At 38.1% G+C, this 17,899-nt stretch overlaps 1 protein-coding gene across 3 annotated transcripts in view; it reads right to left on the bottom strand.

The window, feature by feature from the left end:
• The window catches only part of LOC131045313 (adenine phosphoribosyltransferase 1), a 232,668-nt gene that overhangs the window by 17,143 nt on the left and 197,626 nt on the right, over positions 1 to 17,899 (bottom strand). For all 3 annotated transcript variants that reach the window (XM_057978885.2, XM_057978884.2, XM_057978886.2), the window contains exon 5: positions 16,185 to 16,243. In XM_057978885.2, coding sequence (XP_057834868.1) covers positions 16,185 to 16,243 — 59 coding nt within the window. The remainder of the gene's footprint in view (positions 1 to 16,184; positions 16,244 to 17,899) is intronic.

The raw sequence follows: 17,899 nt of genomic DNA, 5'->3' as shown, positions 1-17,899 counted from the left end.
TCCGCCCCCTACAACTGAACCTCCACTCGTGGGTCCTCCGGAAAAAGTTGCTGACACCGAACCAAACAAATTGCCTCCTGTACGGTACCCTTGTGCTCCCTCGGCACCTTCGGTCATACCGTCACCTTCCGTTGTCTCCCTCCGGTTGTCTTCTGAAATGGACAAATTCTTTAGCAAGTCTCTGGTAGCGTCGATCAAGTTTAGACTTTGCCTTGTTTGTTCCACCATCTCTTTGCGGCTTCTTACCCTACGGTGGTATTCTGGGGAACTGTAGAGTTCTCCTTCGGCACCCTCCGTGACTCCTTCTGGCAGCCTGTTGTGACGTTTTCACACATCGCCCCATTGCAAATGGGGACCCCCTTCTTTTTGCTTGTTTTTCGCTCGTTTTCGCTTTCGTTTTTAGGGTTTTGTTAGTTAGTTGGTCGTCTGGATTTAGGGCCAAGCCTTAGGGTTTTAAATTTTGTCTTTTCAAGCCAGAATCCAGTCGATTTTGGGAGCTTTTTGATTTTCCTTTTCTAGAATGCAAATTTTGAATGCAATGAATTCGCCAGAATGGTCTAATTTTCAATTGGAATGTTGATGCAGAGCTTAAATTTGTCTAAGTGTTGAAGATGAAATGTGATTTTTTGTCCAATTGAATATTTTTGACCAAATTTTGACTTTTTTGAATTTTGATCCTAGGCATTTCAAATGATTTGTTTTCGCCTTGTGAAGTGATAAAATGTGTAAAATCATGATATTTTGGCCTGTAGGAGCAAAATCGCTCCTGTCCCTCAGTGAAGGACGGGAGCTCGTTTTCAAATATCTTACTATTCTTGCAGGGTCAAGATGAATTACGAATTGGAAGTGATGGAGAAAGGCGAGATCTTTCCATTGTATATAAATTGAAGATTTTCATGAGCACAGAAATGCCTCCAGGGGAAAAATCGCTCCTGTCCCTCAGTGGAGGACCGGAGCTACAAATCCAATTTTGCTTTGTCCTTGCAGGATTTTAAACGTCTTGACGATGTGAAAAGGTCCAGAGAGGTGCATTTTATCAAATGAATATAACTTGAAGCGTCGCCCAGGGGATCACATAGGATAGCAAGTCCGGCCTGGGTGAGGTCCTGATCCTGAAATTTGGCTAAGTCTGGAATGCCCTGATCCTGAATTTGACTAAGTCTGGAAACTGAAAAAACCTCCAAAAACTAGATTTTGCAATATAACTCCTGGAGGTCTGAAACCACTCTCAAACATCCTGAAAGTATATATGGAATATAACTTAAAGTATAAGAACTTATACTTAAATGTTATATTCCATTAAAATTGTCCTGATTGAGAGTGCGAAAAGTCAAATTTCGCTCGTGTCCTTCTCCAAGGGTCCAGAGCGAAAAGCGCTCCTGTCCCTCTCCAAGGGACCAAGGCGAATCGCTCGTGTCCCTCACCAAGGGACCAGAGCGAAAATGATTAGTTGAGCCATTCCTGACCTTGTTCGGACGAATCGAGACATCAAAGGCATGGTGAAGGACGAAATGAGCATGATAGAGCATCCAGACTTGATCAAAACAATAAAATGCTTAAATTCGCTCCTGTCCCTCAGGAAGGGACCAGAGCGATTTTTGTTATAGATGATTTTCTCGCCAAGTTACGACCGATTCCAAGGCATGGATGAATGGAAGGACGCATTATGAACCTGTTGAATATAAATCTGGAAGCTAGCAAAGTGAAGTGAAGCATACAAAGCCAAGATTGCTCCTGTCCCTCTCCAAGGGACCAGGGCGATATGATGATTATATTGCCGTCCCTCCAAGATCAGGACACTCCAAGGCGAAGAACAAGGTACCAAGGACGTTTCGAAGCATCTCCATCAAGCACAAAGTTACAAGGATCGCCACATTGAGGGATTTGCTCTAAAATATCCTAATTCGCTCCTGTCCCTCAGGAAGGGACCAGAGCGAAATTTCCATAAAGACCAAGATTTTGAAAGTTTAACAAGTATCAAGCCACCAAGAGGAATCAAGGGACGTCATTTCACGCATTGAAGGTAATGGCAAGTTGAAGAACGCAAGGACAAGCTTAAAAACTTGAAGTTCGCTCCTGTCCCTCAGGAAGGGACCAGAGCGATATTGATTATATTGGCCAAGTCTCTCAAAATTTACGTCAAGCCAAGGTTTTGCAAGATGGTAAAAGGTCTAAGGCGTCTTTTGAAGGTGATATACCAAAGTGTTGAACGTTAAAATGCTACCAATTTGCGCAAAGAGCCTATATCGCTCCTGTCCTTTGGACAAGGACCAAAGCGATTTTTACTAAAACACTCATGTTCCGTCAAAACCAAGACAAGGCAAAGATAGGCATGGTCAAGGACGTCCTTTGGAAGACAATGAATGAAGAACAAAGATCAAAAGTTTGCAAATTTGAGCCAGGACACTAGGATCGCTCCTGTCCCTTAGGAAGGGACCAGGGCGATATTACATCCAAAGGCACTCATTCACACATGCAAGTCAATCTAACTCAAAGGACCCAGCTAAAATGGCGATTTGGATGTAAGGATGAAGACCTTGGACGTAAAAATTGCAAGAATCATGACCAAATTGATGGATCGCTCCTGTCCCTCAGTCAGGGACCAGGGCGATGAGGTACGTATCTTCTCACTTTTTCATTTTGGCGCTTAAAACACATTTTTTAAATTTATTTAAATGCTAGAAAAAAATCGATATTTAATTAAAAGCATTTAAATAGCGCATGGTATGTATTTATTAATTATTTTTTGCCTTTGTAAAAAATCGAAATTTATTAATTAAAAATAAAGGCATTTAATAATTAATTATTAATTTAATAAAAATCAAAAGGGAGCGCTTGGGTTTATTTTGTCAAGGTCGGCCTTTATTATTTATTTAAAAATCGTTTTAATTGCTATATTTTGCAAAAAGTCGGCCTAAGGTCAATATGAAGGTGAGCGCCTATAAAGGAAGGTGTTTATTTCATTTTCACATCATCATTTATCATCTCTCATATGCAACTTGGAGAAGGCAAAAGAGGAGCGAATTTCATACAAAGGAAGGGCGAAATTATCATTCAAGAAGAGGAGCGAATTCAATCAAAGGTGGTGCGAAACTACTATCCAAAGGAGAGGCGAACTTGAAGTTTCCATTTGAGCGAAGTTGCCTAGGACGTCAAAGACATATCAAAGATGGCGAAATTGCTAACTTGAAGAGGAAATCACGTCCAAGACTTGAAGGGTGGCGAAGTTGATAAGAGGAACGTTCTTTTGAAGATCACATCAAGACTATCGAATTTCAAATTTTGCCTAGGCGAATTCCTTTATTTTGCATTTTAGAGTTAAGCTCTCAAAGAGGTATGACGATATGGATTTATTGTTTTGATTTTGAACGTTGATCGTCATTTCCTTAATTTTGGATTTTGAAATTTTGTTTTGCCTTAGCTCAGTTGTTTTTTAGGAAATGATTAATAAAGGACTTATCATTAAGTTTCCTAAAATTTGCTCTCTATCTATTCATTGCAAAATCATGTTACTAATTTTGAAATGTTGTGTAGGCGTCAAATGGAGGTCTCTTCAAGGAAAATCAAGCCGGATCAAGGACGGTCTTCGCCAGGACGATCAAGCCAAGACAAGGGCGACCTCTTCCAATCCAGCGTTCCAAGGCGAGGTACATCATCCTGCACATCAAGGACAAAAGGAGTTAGAACAAGAGTTAATTAAAGATAGCCTCTCAACGACATCAAATTGAATATCTAGCAAGCTTCAAGTGTCAGATGAGGTGGCATCCCAGTCATCACTCCTCCAGTCAGTGAAGTCCACCTCAGCATGTCCAGATTCAATGTACTTAACTCATGGAAGGTGGCACAAACTTCGATGTACCTACCCCGGCTATCCATTGGTCGATTTTTCTAGAAGGGACATGTGTCCAAGCAATACAATTTTATCATTGGTCAAGCATTAAATGTTATGTAATGGTTGTAACAAACCCTAATTAGGGTTTTCATTGTAAAATCTTGGCCATTGATCTTGAATTGATCTAAGCCATCAAATTGTATTGTGGGCACTATATAAGCCCAGGCATTTCATTTTGTAAAGGGGAATTTTTAGATGATTAGAGAGAGTTGTAAATAGTTGAAGGCATTTAGTAGGTAGAGAGTATTTAGAAATTGATAGAATAGCAATTAGAGTAGAATAGGAGGACAAGGCAAGAAATTGTTGCCATTGATTGTAAACAAACTCCATTTTCATTGAAGTAATGGTGAAATATGTCGTTTTTCTTGCAATTTGCATGGTTTCTTGTTGAGTCTTCAATCTTAGATGGTAGATGATTAAATGAATGGAGGGAATGTGATTGATTGATGGTGGAATTCGTACATCCATACTACTAGCAGTTTGTTGATTGCAAACTTGCCTTGTGTAGTCGACTGGAATCGTTCAGCTTAAGCTCAATTTCAATTTGTCGCCTCTTCATTGATATGCATCAACTTGGATGGTATCTATGCCTGCGGTGATGATTTGAACATCATAAAGCTCCCTTAGAAGATCGCACTAGTCTTGTGTAGATGTTCCATTGATGTCAAAACAAGATCTAGTTAGAGTTTTGTCAAAGATCAATCATTGCTCCTACATTCTTAGTATTAGGATTAGATCCTCTCTTCGCCCTTATCCTTTTTCCATTTTTTCCAAATCTAAGTTAGTAAGAGCCTGTGTCCAGCAAAGCAGATCGGAAGTTCAATGTAAGTCCCCTTGTGATTCCAGCAAATCACATCATACCACTGGAGCTTGTCCACACGTGGAGACCCCACTAAAAGAACCTTGGAGTCTACCTAACTGATCCTTTACGCGAATCTTCAGCAGTTAGAGACTATTTTCTCAAGAGAGGATAAGATGCCTTTAGGTATTTTATTCTGTGTATGATTGTGTACAAAATACACGTCAACACAGCCCTACAACAGTGTAGTTCTCTCCGTCTATCTCTGCCTCCGCAACCTCCGTGACACCTCTTGGGTTCCCTTCGGGCAACCCCTCAGCCGGTCGTCCCTCGGCAAGCTGCTTTAGCCTACGCCTTCGTTCTATCTGCTGTTTGAGATTCAACGCGGTTTGTGCCACTTCCCATTCGTCACTCTGTATCTTTTTATTTTTGTCCTTATTTAGTCTATTGGGCATAAGTCACTTCCATACATAGCAAACACACGCCATGCACACAAAAAAACTTTTATTATTTTTATTTTTATTTTGCCTTTCGGCCACAATTTATATCAGCAGTGTGTCGAGATTATTACAAGGTGCAATTTCCTCCTGGCCTAGTGCCATCTCGTTCTATTTCCTGTCGACTGTTCTCTTCGTAGCGTTGCAGGATTTGTTGTCGTCGCTCTTCCTGGGCAATCTCCTCCAGGCGGGCCTGTTGTGCCAGCGATGCCTGTGCAAGCAACCGGGGGAGGTGGTTCATCAACCGGTTTACTGCCGGGCTAACCTCCAGCGCTGTCCACACGGCACTTGGTGGGATTTCTGCCTCCGTCACCTCTCGTCGGATGTAGGTCTGAATGGCTACCTGGAGCAAAATTGAAAATTCTCGCGTTGCCGTGTCTTCTCCTATGTAAAGTTCTGTTCGGGCGTCGTCGGCCTCTGGGTTTATTTCACCAACGGGTAGGCCCATTGTGTCTGTGCCATCCGTGTCTTCCATTCCTGAGTACGTCTAGGCAACGGCGCCAAATGTTTGCCCTCTCGGGTAAACGGTTAAATGCAGAAAGTAAATGCACAAAACATAATGAAAATACATTAAATAACCAGTCTCTGTTAATTCAACAGTCCATGTACATCAAGTGCTTATAACATTACATTTGACACGACTATCATGATCCTACTTCGAAGAAAAGGTACACTATATAATACCCGAAGGGGTGCGACACAACCATCACGACTCCAACTACCTACTCGTCGGCTAACTAACTGACCGCCGTAACTCATTATTACCGACGACAACATAAACATAATATAACAACATAACATAATGATTATTCCCGGCAACAATAACATGTCTATAGGAAGACATTGAGAGTATGGTGAGTGAGGTCACAATAGAGTCATGTCTTTGGGAAGGCATGAAAGAAGAAAAGTGTAAGGACCCCTATCCTTTCTGCACTTACATTTTTAGTTTTGTGTGGTTTGTCATTTTGTCAATCGCTTGGCATGTATTCATCTTTAGGACTGATTTTCTGAGTTTGTTTTTTTGTTTCAGAAGTTTAGAGTTTGTGTTTGGTATTTGTTCTCAATGCCAAATCATAGATAAACACATATAAATGATAAACAATAATATGGGAAACAAATGATGAAGGAACACACCATAAATTTATGGTTTCTCCTTGAACAACAATGGAAAATACAATGATATCAGATCTGATACAGGTCTGATATTACTTCAACAACGAACAAGTTCCTTTAGATATGAGGGTTATAATTAATCAAAAAGATTTCACACATTACCCGAATGCATAAATAGAAGCCCATTATCAAGTGGAAAGCATAGTTGCCTCAAATGGTGACCAAATATGAAGTAGCTGGCTGATATAGGCAGCAAATGACCATTGAAATTCTGATATATAAAGCTGACCTCCAAACCCTAGCTGAACAATGCCAAACTCTACCAAAATATGCCAAATCCTTCTTCAAAAATCTCCTTCAAACCCTATACACAACTTAGCAATGAAATACTAACAAAACCTTGCTCAAACAAATCAAAACCTGCTGCAAACACTGTTCATGGCACTGTTCACGACATTGTTCATGGCACTGCAAATAAGCCCAATCTATAGATTCATACAACCTCCAATCTGCACATTAGCTCCATCATTGGATCCAAAACTCTGTGAATAAGCTTAGTAGTGAATTTTGAATGAATCCATCTCTCAAGTAGAGTTGGGTTTTAGTCCAACCTACAAATTCCCAAGGGTTTTTGTCCTAGGGCACAAAAAGTTGAAAGCTAGAAGCTCCCAAATTCTCCAAGAGAAAATAATAAACCAAGCCTGCTGAAAATGAACTCTTAAGAGTCTTTTATAACTTTCTAGGGAGAGATCTCACACACTTTTCTAGTCAATGTGGGATAAATAGGTATACTTTGCTTTTTAATATTCAAGTCTCCAATGGTTTTAGTGAAAGGTAACTTTTAAATTTTAAATAACTTTTCCCTTTACTTAAGTTCCCACCTTAATAAAGTTATATATTTAATATAACTTTATAACTTAACTTTATTGTTAAATAAATTAATAATCGTAAGCGATTATTAAAATCTCCATTCAAAATCAACGCTATCATCAATAAGATATTATTCATGAGTTCTCTGTCGATCCAAACCTAGCCTAGCTAACTTACTATAAATAGTATCTCAAAAACACACTAAAACACTTCAGAATCGCTTGCAACTAAAATTGTCTAGGCCAAATATCCTCAAGATCCCTTAAATGTCTTGGTTAGCCTACGGGACTATGGAGAAATAGGCTAACGACAACCTCATACAACATGTGCTAGAAAGGGGACATTACAAAAAGGGAGAGGTTGCAGCTGTGGGTGGTGTTGCCACCAACGAAGATATAGTAGAAGTTTTAGCATGTCCTTTGGAAAGGATGAGGATGATGGAAAGTGTGGAGCAACAGATATAGAGATGTTGGAGATAGTAAAGGAAGAAAAGATTATAGATGTTGCAATTGAGGATGTTGGAGAGGTGTATGTTGAGGTGATAATGCAAAGGAGATTGTAGAATGCATTTGGTGGAGATGGCCAAACTTGGGTGGGTTAAAACTTAAAATCCATAAAGAGGAGAAGTGGAATTTGAAGTGTTGAGATGAGGAGAAATGTTGAGTGAAGCAACATTTGGAGGAGGAGGTCAGTTTATGGAGTTGATTCCACAATGAGGAAGAGGAGGAAAGCGCATAGTTGTTAGAGGAGGGTGCTTGTTTCGGCTAGGTGCTAGAAGAGGATAAAGAAGAACCAATTGGAGGTACTTGTTATGGTGCATTCAACTCCATTTTGTGAGACCAAGCTCAAAAGTTTCCTACGCTCGGTGTCTGATGTAGGAGCATCCAAGGGTGCAAGAGCAATCTTGCATCACCCAAAAATATTTAATTAGTTCAGATAGGAGAATAAAATTAAATGCAAGCTACTATAGGTCTCCATGTACCTTGGATAGTGTTCAAGGGGACATAGGGAGATAAAAATAAAATAAAATTTATGGCCTATGTAAAATGGAAATTGTAATTTTCATGAATGGACACCTTTTAGCATTAATTATAAGGCAAAATGGTGAAATTCTCCATCTTGGCATCCACTTGGGGAAGGGGAAGAGTCAAGCTTACACATATCTTGGTGGTAGTAGAGAAGAATGGGAAAAGTCGCCTCTTTAGGCACTCACTTTGGAAAATTGAAAAGATACCACCTTAGGTGCCCTTTTGGGGAAGTTGTAGTCTCTTATTGGTTGTGTGTTGCTTTCCTTGATGGCCATGTGTTGTTCACCAAGAGGAGACGTGTGATTTCCAAGAGGCACAAGAGAACTATAAATTGGGGCTTGGGCTAGTTGTTTCATCATCCAGAGTTTGAGTGGATCATTTAGAGTTGAGTCCCTCTTTACAGAGATTGAGAAGAAAATCTTGTACCTCTAGCTTGTAGAGTTTGTAAAGCCGAAGTGGTTAATATTTTGTAATTGATGAATTTCTATTTCATTTTATTGAGAAATAGAAGGCAAGTTGTTTCTTGCGAATTTCTGTGTTATTCTCTTTGTTATGCTATGTGTGAATGTTGGGTGGAGTAACCCTTCATCAAGTGCAACAAAGCATATGTAAGGGGAGTACCCTTAATTAGAGGTATTAGAGTAGTGTTGGGTGGAGTACCCGTTGATGTTTTTTTTATGTACATGCAAACACTGAATAAACTAACCAAAAGTATCTTATCCTCTCTTGATCAAAGTCTCTCAAATGCTGAAGATTCGCTTAAGGATCACTTGAGATAACTTCAAGGTTCTTGTATGTCGGGTCACAACGTGTGGATAAGCTCAATGGTTTGATGTGATTATGCTGGAATCACAAAGGGGACTTACATTCAAATACTTGAATTGTTGGAACTTAGATCCTATCTACTTGCTTGGATAATAAAGAAAGAGAAAAAGGCACGGGGTTTAGGAAGTCTATTCTAATCCTAAGAATGCAAGAGAAGAGTGAATGATTCAATGGAATCCTACTAGGCGAGGTCTCACCATCAAACTGAACAATTTGACACAAGCTCAGTGCAATCTTCTAAGGGATAGTTCAAGGATATTCAAATCATTATCATCAAACCTTGATTACCATTCAAGTTAATACATAAACAATGGATATATAACAATTTGAAGTTAAACTCATATCGTTCCAGTTGACGATGCAAGGCACCCTTACAATCAACAAGAGGCTAGTGGTGTGAATTAAATAGATTCCACACAAATGCATTCAACAAATTCCTCCATTCAATCCAATCAACATGAAAGCAAATGAATTGAGAAGTAGAGACCATGCAACTTGTTGAAATGACACATTAATTCACCATAACTTCAATTAAATCACATGTTCTTTACAACAAGGTTTTGACAGCAATCTTTGCCTTCTCCTAATCTAACTTCTATTCTATCTTCTAATCTATCTATCCTTGGACTACACACTATTCTATTATTCTCTTCTATTAACCCTTACAAATGAAGAACTTGAGCTTTATATAGAGAGCTCATTAGAATGAACGACCAGGATCAAACCCAATCAATGGCCAAGATTTTACAATGAAAACCCTAATTAGGGTTTGTTACAACAAACTTTATTCTGGCCAGTGAGATAATTAAAACATTTGGACACATGTCATCCCTAGAATATTCGACCAATAGATAGTAGGGGTGGGTGCATTGGAGTTTGTGCCCCCATGGATGAGCTTGGTTCATTGAATCGAGACATGCTGAGGTGGAACTTCTCTAATTGGTGGAGTGGTGACTGGGATGCCACCTTAACTTGCACTTGTAGACTTGGTAGATCATCATGAATGAGTATTGAATAACATTCATTGATACTCAACATTATCCAGCTTCAACAGTGATGATGATGATCTTCTAACTTTGATTAACTCTTCTAAAACTATCCTCTTGAATGTCTTGATCATGGAGGCGCAAGGTATAGATTCTGACTTCCTCTTAGTTTTGAAGTATTGATGTTGTCTTGGAATGAACTCTTGATGTCACAACTGCTTCTCTCCTTTGGAATTCCTTCTTTGTGACTCCCTTCATGTTGTTGATTCTTTCAATGTATCAAACCTTGAATAGCTGGATCATGCCCTTGTATTAGTGAATGTTTCTTGTGTAGTCACCTTCTTGGATTACCTTGTGCTTGCCAATGAAGCTTTCCTCTTGAAGACAACTTCCTTGTATCTTGACCTTGATGTTGAAATTTTCTCCTTGAGATACTTGTTCCAATCTTCCTCCAACCTGGTCCTTTTGATTTCTTTCTTCACCTCCTATAAAACAAACAAATGAGTATCAAACACACATGATATATACCTTCTATATAACCTCCTAATTTGATATGATATCTGATTTTATGTGATTTGCAGGTTTGATGAGTGCATTAGAGAGTAGGTCGCTCCTAGGGATAAGCAATGGGAATCAAGTTCGCTCTTAATAAGGAGCAAAGGAAGTTCAACATTATGCCATCACCTCTTCATCAATTGATCTCTTGTACCTCCTTCATTCCTTAAGTCTTTTAGTCTTTATGTGCAAAAATCATCAAATTACCCTCAATGAGTGCCTTAGAAGTGAATTTGCTCTCATGAAGAAGCAAAGGCAGGTAATTTCGCTCCTCTCAGGGAGCAAAGGAGTATAATTCTCAAACTCACTTCTTAGCATGGTTTTATCAATTCTTTGCCTTTGCATCAACTTTAGAGCTTACGATTTTGCCTTCCTAGTGTGTGGATATGTCAAATTAGCCTTAAGGAAGGCCATGGAGAGAATTTTGCTCCTATCTAAGGGCAAAGGAAGTGAAATTCACTCCCACTGAGGAGCAAAGGAAAAGGAATCCAAGTTGAAGCTTATCTTCTTTTTACTCATCAACCTTTTATTCTACCAACTCAAGTGCATTGCATTATACTGATGTAGGGCTCTGGAGGCAAATTTTTGCTCTCAACCAAGAGCAAAGGAAGTAGTCTCCAAGTTGACACTTAACTCACTTTTGCTCACTTCCTCAACTCAAATGCATCAAACCATGCTCAATGTGAGGTCTTAGGAGGAATTTCGCTCTCAACTTGGGGCAAAGTTAGAGGATTTTGCTCCAATTTGGGAGCAAAGAAAATGATCTTCAAAATCATCCTCTAGCTTGGGCTTATCACTTCATGCCTTAGGTTTCAGTCTCTATGCACCAAAGAATCTCAATGCCTACCTTGAATGTGATTTTGCTCCACTCTAATAGCAATGGAAGGGAAATTCGCTCTCAAAGGAGAGCAATGGAAGTAAATTTCGCTCCTGGAGAGGAGCAATGGAAATGACCCTAATTCGCTATCTTCTCTCCATTCCTTAACCAAAATGATGATGCCCTTTACTTCTTCTATGATCAAAATAGTGTCATAGGCATTAAAACTCATTCATTTTCTTCAAATGTGCTTAGGAAAGCAATTTCACTCCAAGATGAGGGCAAAGGAAGAGGGTTTCGCTCCTAAGGGTAGGCAATGGAAATGACCTCCACACTTAACCTCATTCAAGGTTCCTGATCAAGGATTGAATCCTTCGCTCAAACTAAGGTATCGCATGATGATTAGAGGTAGTTTTAGGTGATTTGGAAGGATTGAGAGGGATTTCACTCGTAAAGGGGAGCAATGGAAGCAAAATTTGCCCCTAGACTGGAGCAAAGGATATTTTAGCATACTTAGTCAAATTTTGCTCTCGAGCCTGACCTCTCATTGAAGTATAATTGGGTCACTTGGAGGATCAAGAAAACACCTGCATAGCTGACTAGGCTTGGCCTAAGGGGATCCTCTATCAAACTCTTGGCTTGACTCATCTCACATTACTTCATTTCACACCTCACAAAAGGGCTATTCACCTGACTCCTGGCTTCTTGACCAACTATACCTCTCCAATGCAAAGGTTAATAGCAAAAGGACTCTAACACCATCCTAGAAAGCGAAAAAAAAGTGGGGTCCCCATTTGCAATGGGGAATGTGTGAATACATCACAATAGTACCCTTCATCAGTGGTATCAGAGCAATGTAGGTGGAGTACCCTTCATCATATGGATTAAAGTTAAGCACAAACATGAAAGATCTTATTGTATTGTGAAAGGGTGAATTAATCAATAAGTGTGTGTTGTTTTTAATTGAGTTCTTAGTTTCTAGGAAGGGACCTAGGATAAAATATTTTGTTAAACAATGAGTTTCATTATTTCTTACAACTTCATTTAAAATTATGTTTGCATTATTTCTCTTTGCATAGGTTTATCAAGTATTATTTCTTAATTTAAGAGCTTCTGGATTTGGATGTGTATTATTTTTGCATCAACGTTTCGAATCATACTCTATGATTCATCATCAGGATGGAGAGCTGGAGAAGAGAAGATGAATGTATTTGCAGACCAAAACCCAAAAAATAGAGTTAGGGATAGTTGAGGGAAATACACAAAAACCAAGATAAAAAAGAGTAAAAAATGAACAAGAAGAAATTAGAGACCAATAGTAAAAAAGAATAAGTATTATTTTTGTTCATTTGGTATGAAAGCTAGCATTTTCTATTTTTTTGAGAGCAAGGTCATATTGACTCTACGATAAACCTCTTCCTAAATGGGAGCTCTATGTAGATGAATCTCATGTGCTTGAAAAAATGGCAAGCACTTTGAAGATGACGAAATTTAATGGACAAAATGGAAGATCTTATTGATGGAGATTAGTGAATTACTAAAGAAAGAAACCCTCTAATATGATGATAGAAAATTGGACTAATATTGATAGGAACGGAAAAAGTTCAATTTGATTGTGCCTTTTACACTCAATATTGTTAAATATCTTAAAAGACAAAACCAAGAAACTACACGATAAGACAGGGTATTTGTACCAAAAAAAGTCCCCAATAAACAATTTTTTTAATCCAAAATAAGTCACATTCTCTTAGGATGAATAATGACAACTCTAACAAAACATTTTACTGCTTTCAACATTATGTAAGTCAGTTAGTCTTGAATATTACAATGAATAAAGAAAATCAATGTATTATTTTGTTAGGTTCTTTCTCAGATTCATGAGTAATGTGTTATGGCCATTAGTTGTACATCCTCTAGATTTAAGTTTCTAAAGGTAGTTGTATCTTTTTTAGCAAAAGAAAAGGGGCAAAAAACCATGGAGGATCTGACAAAGGTTGTCTTATTGGTTAGAGGTCATCCCCAAGTGAGAAATAAAAACAAGTTAGAGGATAGGCAATTGAAATCTATGGGTAAATCAAAATCCCTTGGAAGAGCTATGAAGAAATGTTGAAATTATAGTTAAACAATGCATTTTAAGAAGCAATGAAGATTGGTAAGGTAGCTAAAATGCCCTTTCCATAGAAACAAAGTTCTTCATTGAAGAAGAGAGGAATGTGCACTGGCATTTTAAGAAGCATGCCAGATTTTAAAAGTTGAAAAAGTTAAGGCACCTAACAATGGCCCTTCCATAGAAACAAAGTTCTCCATCAAAGTAGTAAGGAATGTGTAATGTCCCCTTCTCATTGATGATCTCCCAGTGGTCCATTAGACTATTCCTGAGACCCGTAGGCTAGGTGGAATGAAGAATGAGGGTCCAGCATTGATGAGGCGAGGACTTACTATTTTTAGTAAGTCAGGGAATGGCTATTTTGGTGATACTGTCCTACTGAGCTCTCCATGCTCTGTCACTAGGTGCGAAGATCATGCTTTTCAGAGCATTAGTTCTTGACTTACTATTTTAGTAAGTGGCAGTATGGCATAATTCTATTTCTGGCAGTGGACAGGGTCTTGATCCTGCAGCAGTTCAATGGCCTTCCTGGCTCAGTTTCATCTTGGTTTTGACAGTAATCAGTACGGGAGTCATATGCGACACAATTAAATATTATTTCCTTATCCTAAGGTTTAATATTTAATTAATCTGATTAATTGTTGCTGATTTATTGAATTTGGGATTAATGTCTAATATCTCCTAAGTGCTTGGAGAAATTTATGTCTAATAAGGAGATGTCAAAATTATTAAGAGAGATATTATTTTATTTCCATCTCTAATGTTTGCTAAGTGAAATATCACGGTCCTTGTTTTATGGCGTGAGGATTGACTTGTGAGATGGTGCCACTCTTGGGGTCCACGTGAGATGAAATGAAATGCAAATGGAAGAAGTTGAGTTTGAAGCAATTTGCATTTGAATTTGATGGTGTGAAGTTATAAATAAGAGCCTTGGACACCCATTCTGGATCATCTTGAAAATTTGTAATGTTATGCTGCTGGTTTGGCGACAAAACTTTGAGGCTTCGGAGTGCGTCTCCCTAGTGCTTCCCGGTTTCGTACTTGAAACATAGTACCTAGCTGTGTGCTGTTATCTACTACATTCTCAGAGCATGTCATAGTCATTTTTGGTTTGGAACGATTTTGGGGACTTGCTGGTTTGCCTGTGGCTGAAGTGCATTTTCGATCACACCTCTCTACTGAAGCGACTGACCGTTATGGGTATTGGCTCTTTCATCCTTCCCACTATTGGCGATATACTTTGTAAGTTTGTGGCATTTTTAGTTAAGTTTTGAATTTCCTAGACAAAATCGAAATTCTTAAGCTAGGCGTGGTTTTCTGTTTTGCATTGGGATGCGTGCAAAATCAATAAGGGGGTTATGGTATCATGGTTTTGGTTGGTTGTCATTGCAGTCAGTCTAGTGTGGGTTTGGGACTGGTTTTGGGTGATTTGGATGTGTATTGAGAGAGTTGTGAGCTTTTTAGAGTTTTCTTAGGCTGTTGGTTTTGCAATTCCAGCCTGCAGATTTGATATTAGCAGAAATTCATGTTCATTTTGGAATAATCAGCATTACTCTCTTCTCATATCTTCTATTTTTGTAAGGTTAAGTAGTAGTACTACTAACCAGTTCTATGTTGTAATTCACATCCCGCTGAAAAGTGGAAGAGGCTGGCTTGCCGCCTATTATCAAGCAAATTGTAATTTCAGTCCTCCAACTGCATAAGTGGTCGAGTGATATCTGAGTGTAATGGTCCTCCCGTTGCATAAGCGGTCGAGTTGAGATTGTTATGTAACTACAGTGCTCCCGCTGAAATATTGCGGTTGAGTGATTCGTATTTTTGTGTATCTCACTTGGCTAGTTCACCACCAAGTTTTCTTGCCTTCCCGCTGGATAAGCGGAAGGGGCTGGCTTGCCACCCAAGCACTGCATTGTTTTCAGTTAATCAAGCTAATGATCCCCTCAACACCGTATGCTCTCACCTTCCCACATTGGGCTCTTGGTGATCAGACAGTGGAAGGGTTACTTTCCTAGCATGTTTCCGTTTATGATTTCTAACCTTAACGGGTTATCTTTTTGTTGATGTCTATTGTTGGCCTTAAAAATAAAAAATAAAATAACTGGGATATTACACCTTCAAGGAGCCTGTGCAATGCCTCTATGCAATGCATGACATTGTGCAACCCTTTGAAATTCAAACTGATGGAATTGGCTATAAAGTTAATGCAGTATTCACTTAGCATGGGCATCTAGCTTTAAATCACTCAAAGACCTTCAACAACATAGTTCAAGGATACCCCACTAATTAAAAAGAATAGTTCAACAACATAACATATAGATGGAAATTTAACAATAGCCAATGCCAAACAATTGCATCATGTGAAGGTAGTGACATAAGAACACAATACATTTGAAAGCTGAAATGGTACATCAATGACACGAAAACACAGACTTTCCATCTAAAGAGTAATGGCACCAGACTACCTCATGAGTTAAAATATCCTAGCTAGAAAAAAGAGAAAGTCAGATACAAAGCATCAGAAGTGAAAAGAAAACAGTTATGAAATGGTGATCAATGGAGATGGTGAATAAAATCACTTTCCTTTACAACTAATATCTGGAATATGTCTACAGATGTTGCTTACTTTCAGCTGCTAGTAAATCTTATGTAACATGAATATAGTACAAATGAAGTCCAAATGGATCGATCAACTAACCTTCAACTCAGGAAGCCCAATGACACATGCGCATTCAACAACATCAGCATGAACACGCTCTGTAAAGAAAGATCGATTTAGATAGATTCACCATATGTTAAATAATTAGAATGAAGTTTGCAAGGCAGACCACAGTCCTTTCTTACATGGCAGTACTTTGCAAAACAATAGAATATCCTTTAAATGTTACATTCAAAAGAAAGACTCACAAACAACCTCAACAGATATTATATTGAAGGATATATTCATGATATTGAGGATAATACCTTAAACTGCAACCTGAAACAAGAAAGTAAAATATGAAGACTTTTAATGTAAGCCAAACATTTAGAAGCTTTTTCTAGTCCAAACTCTTCTCTCAATCAAAGTTTAATTCATGGACTGAATATGTTATAAATAAAAAATTGAAGATTACCAAAATGAAAATTGACTAAACTGAAATTTCTTCAAATAAGATTTTATTGCAAAAAAGAGAGTTTATGAAGAGGGCAATCATTATGGGAATATATGCGTTGAACTTTAGGTTCTTTGTTTAAAAATATTTATTTTACATTTATTGTTTTAATACAAAAACAATAGTTGCTAGAATTATTAAATGAATAGTTCCCCTTGAGAACTGAAAAGCCATCCCTCGCAAGAGTAAAATGTGTCCTTGGAAGTTGAAATTGATTATTTCAGTGAAAATATTCAGGCGGTAACACATGTTGAGGTAGTAGATACTTGATCATAACTCAAAATTCAAACATTGAATAACCATTGGAAAGTTTGTTAGATATATTATAAATGAAATGGGGCATATTACTTAGTATTGGTTTCATGTCGGTTACTTCAGCCTTATATCGCATCCAAATTTAGAGTGTTGAATGTAGATTACATATTTGTTTGCTTGCGTAGGTTGTTTCACAAATAGTTAACTTCACTTCCCTTCATAAGCTTTTTAATAGGCACAATTACAATGAGAATGTGTCATTTGTTTGATAATTTGTAATGCTGAGTTTTTCTCTCCCATTGCTTTAATAAAGCTTACGTTGTGAAATAGTTTAGATGCCACAAAGGCAACTCCAACGTCATTTAAGGGCAACTAAGAAAAACTCCCAACAGCAAATTCTGCTATAAAGGGCCTTGAAAATGTTAAACAAAGTAGGGAATAGGAAAAAAAACAGATTCAGAAATTTTGATGGTTCTGGTCAAAAGTGTTAGCTAGATGACCCAAACTACTTCCTTGAAAAGAAATGGGTCTCATTGCTTCCAGTTGTTTTTACCTGTGGGAATTTTTTCCTTAATTTAGCTCCTAGGGAATCATTTCCTCATGAATAAGTAATTGCCTTTTGTTAACCACCCAATATATTATAATCTAATAGTGTTTCATTTCTTTAACCACTATAATAACAATCAACTTAGTAGTCACTAGTGTCATGCAATCAATATTTGACTTTATGCTCTGCAACTACTCACCAACATCTGATCTGTCAAAGAGTAGTGGAAAGTATGGGCAAAGCAGTTCTACATTTAACATGGCCAAGTATATGATATTATTCTCTAACCCTTGCTTCTCAAAGCACATCTTCATCCTGGAAACTTAGAAAACATATTATGATTTTCAAGATTGCTACATGAATCAAAATTTTTAATTAATAAACTCATGGCTGTACATTAAGTTCCCCCTTGGCAATTATATCATCAACAGTAGAAGTATGGTTACCAGATGCCTACAG

Source organism: Cryptomeria japonica, chromosome 3 (genome assembly GCF_030272615.1).
Source record: "Cryptomeria japonica chromosome 3, Sugi_1.0, whole genome shotgun sequence".
NCBI lineage: Eukaryota > Viridiplantae > Streptophyta > Pinopsida > Cupressales > Cupressaceae > Cryptomeria > Cryptomeria japonica.
This window is presented reverse-complemented; position numbering and strand designations above follow the sequence as displayed.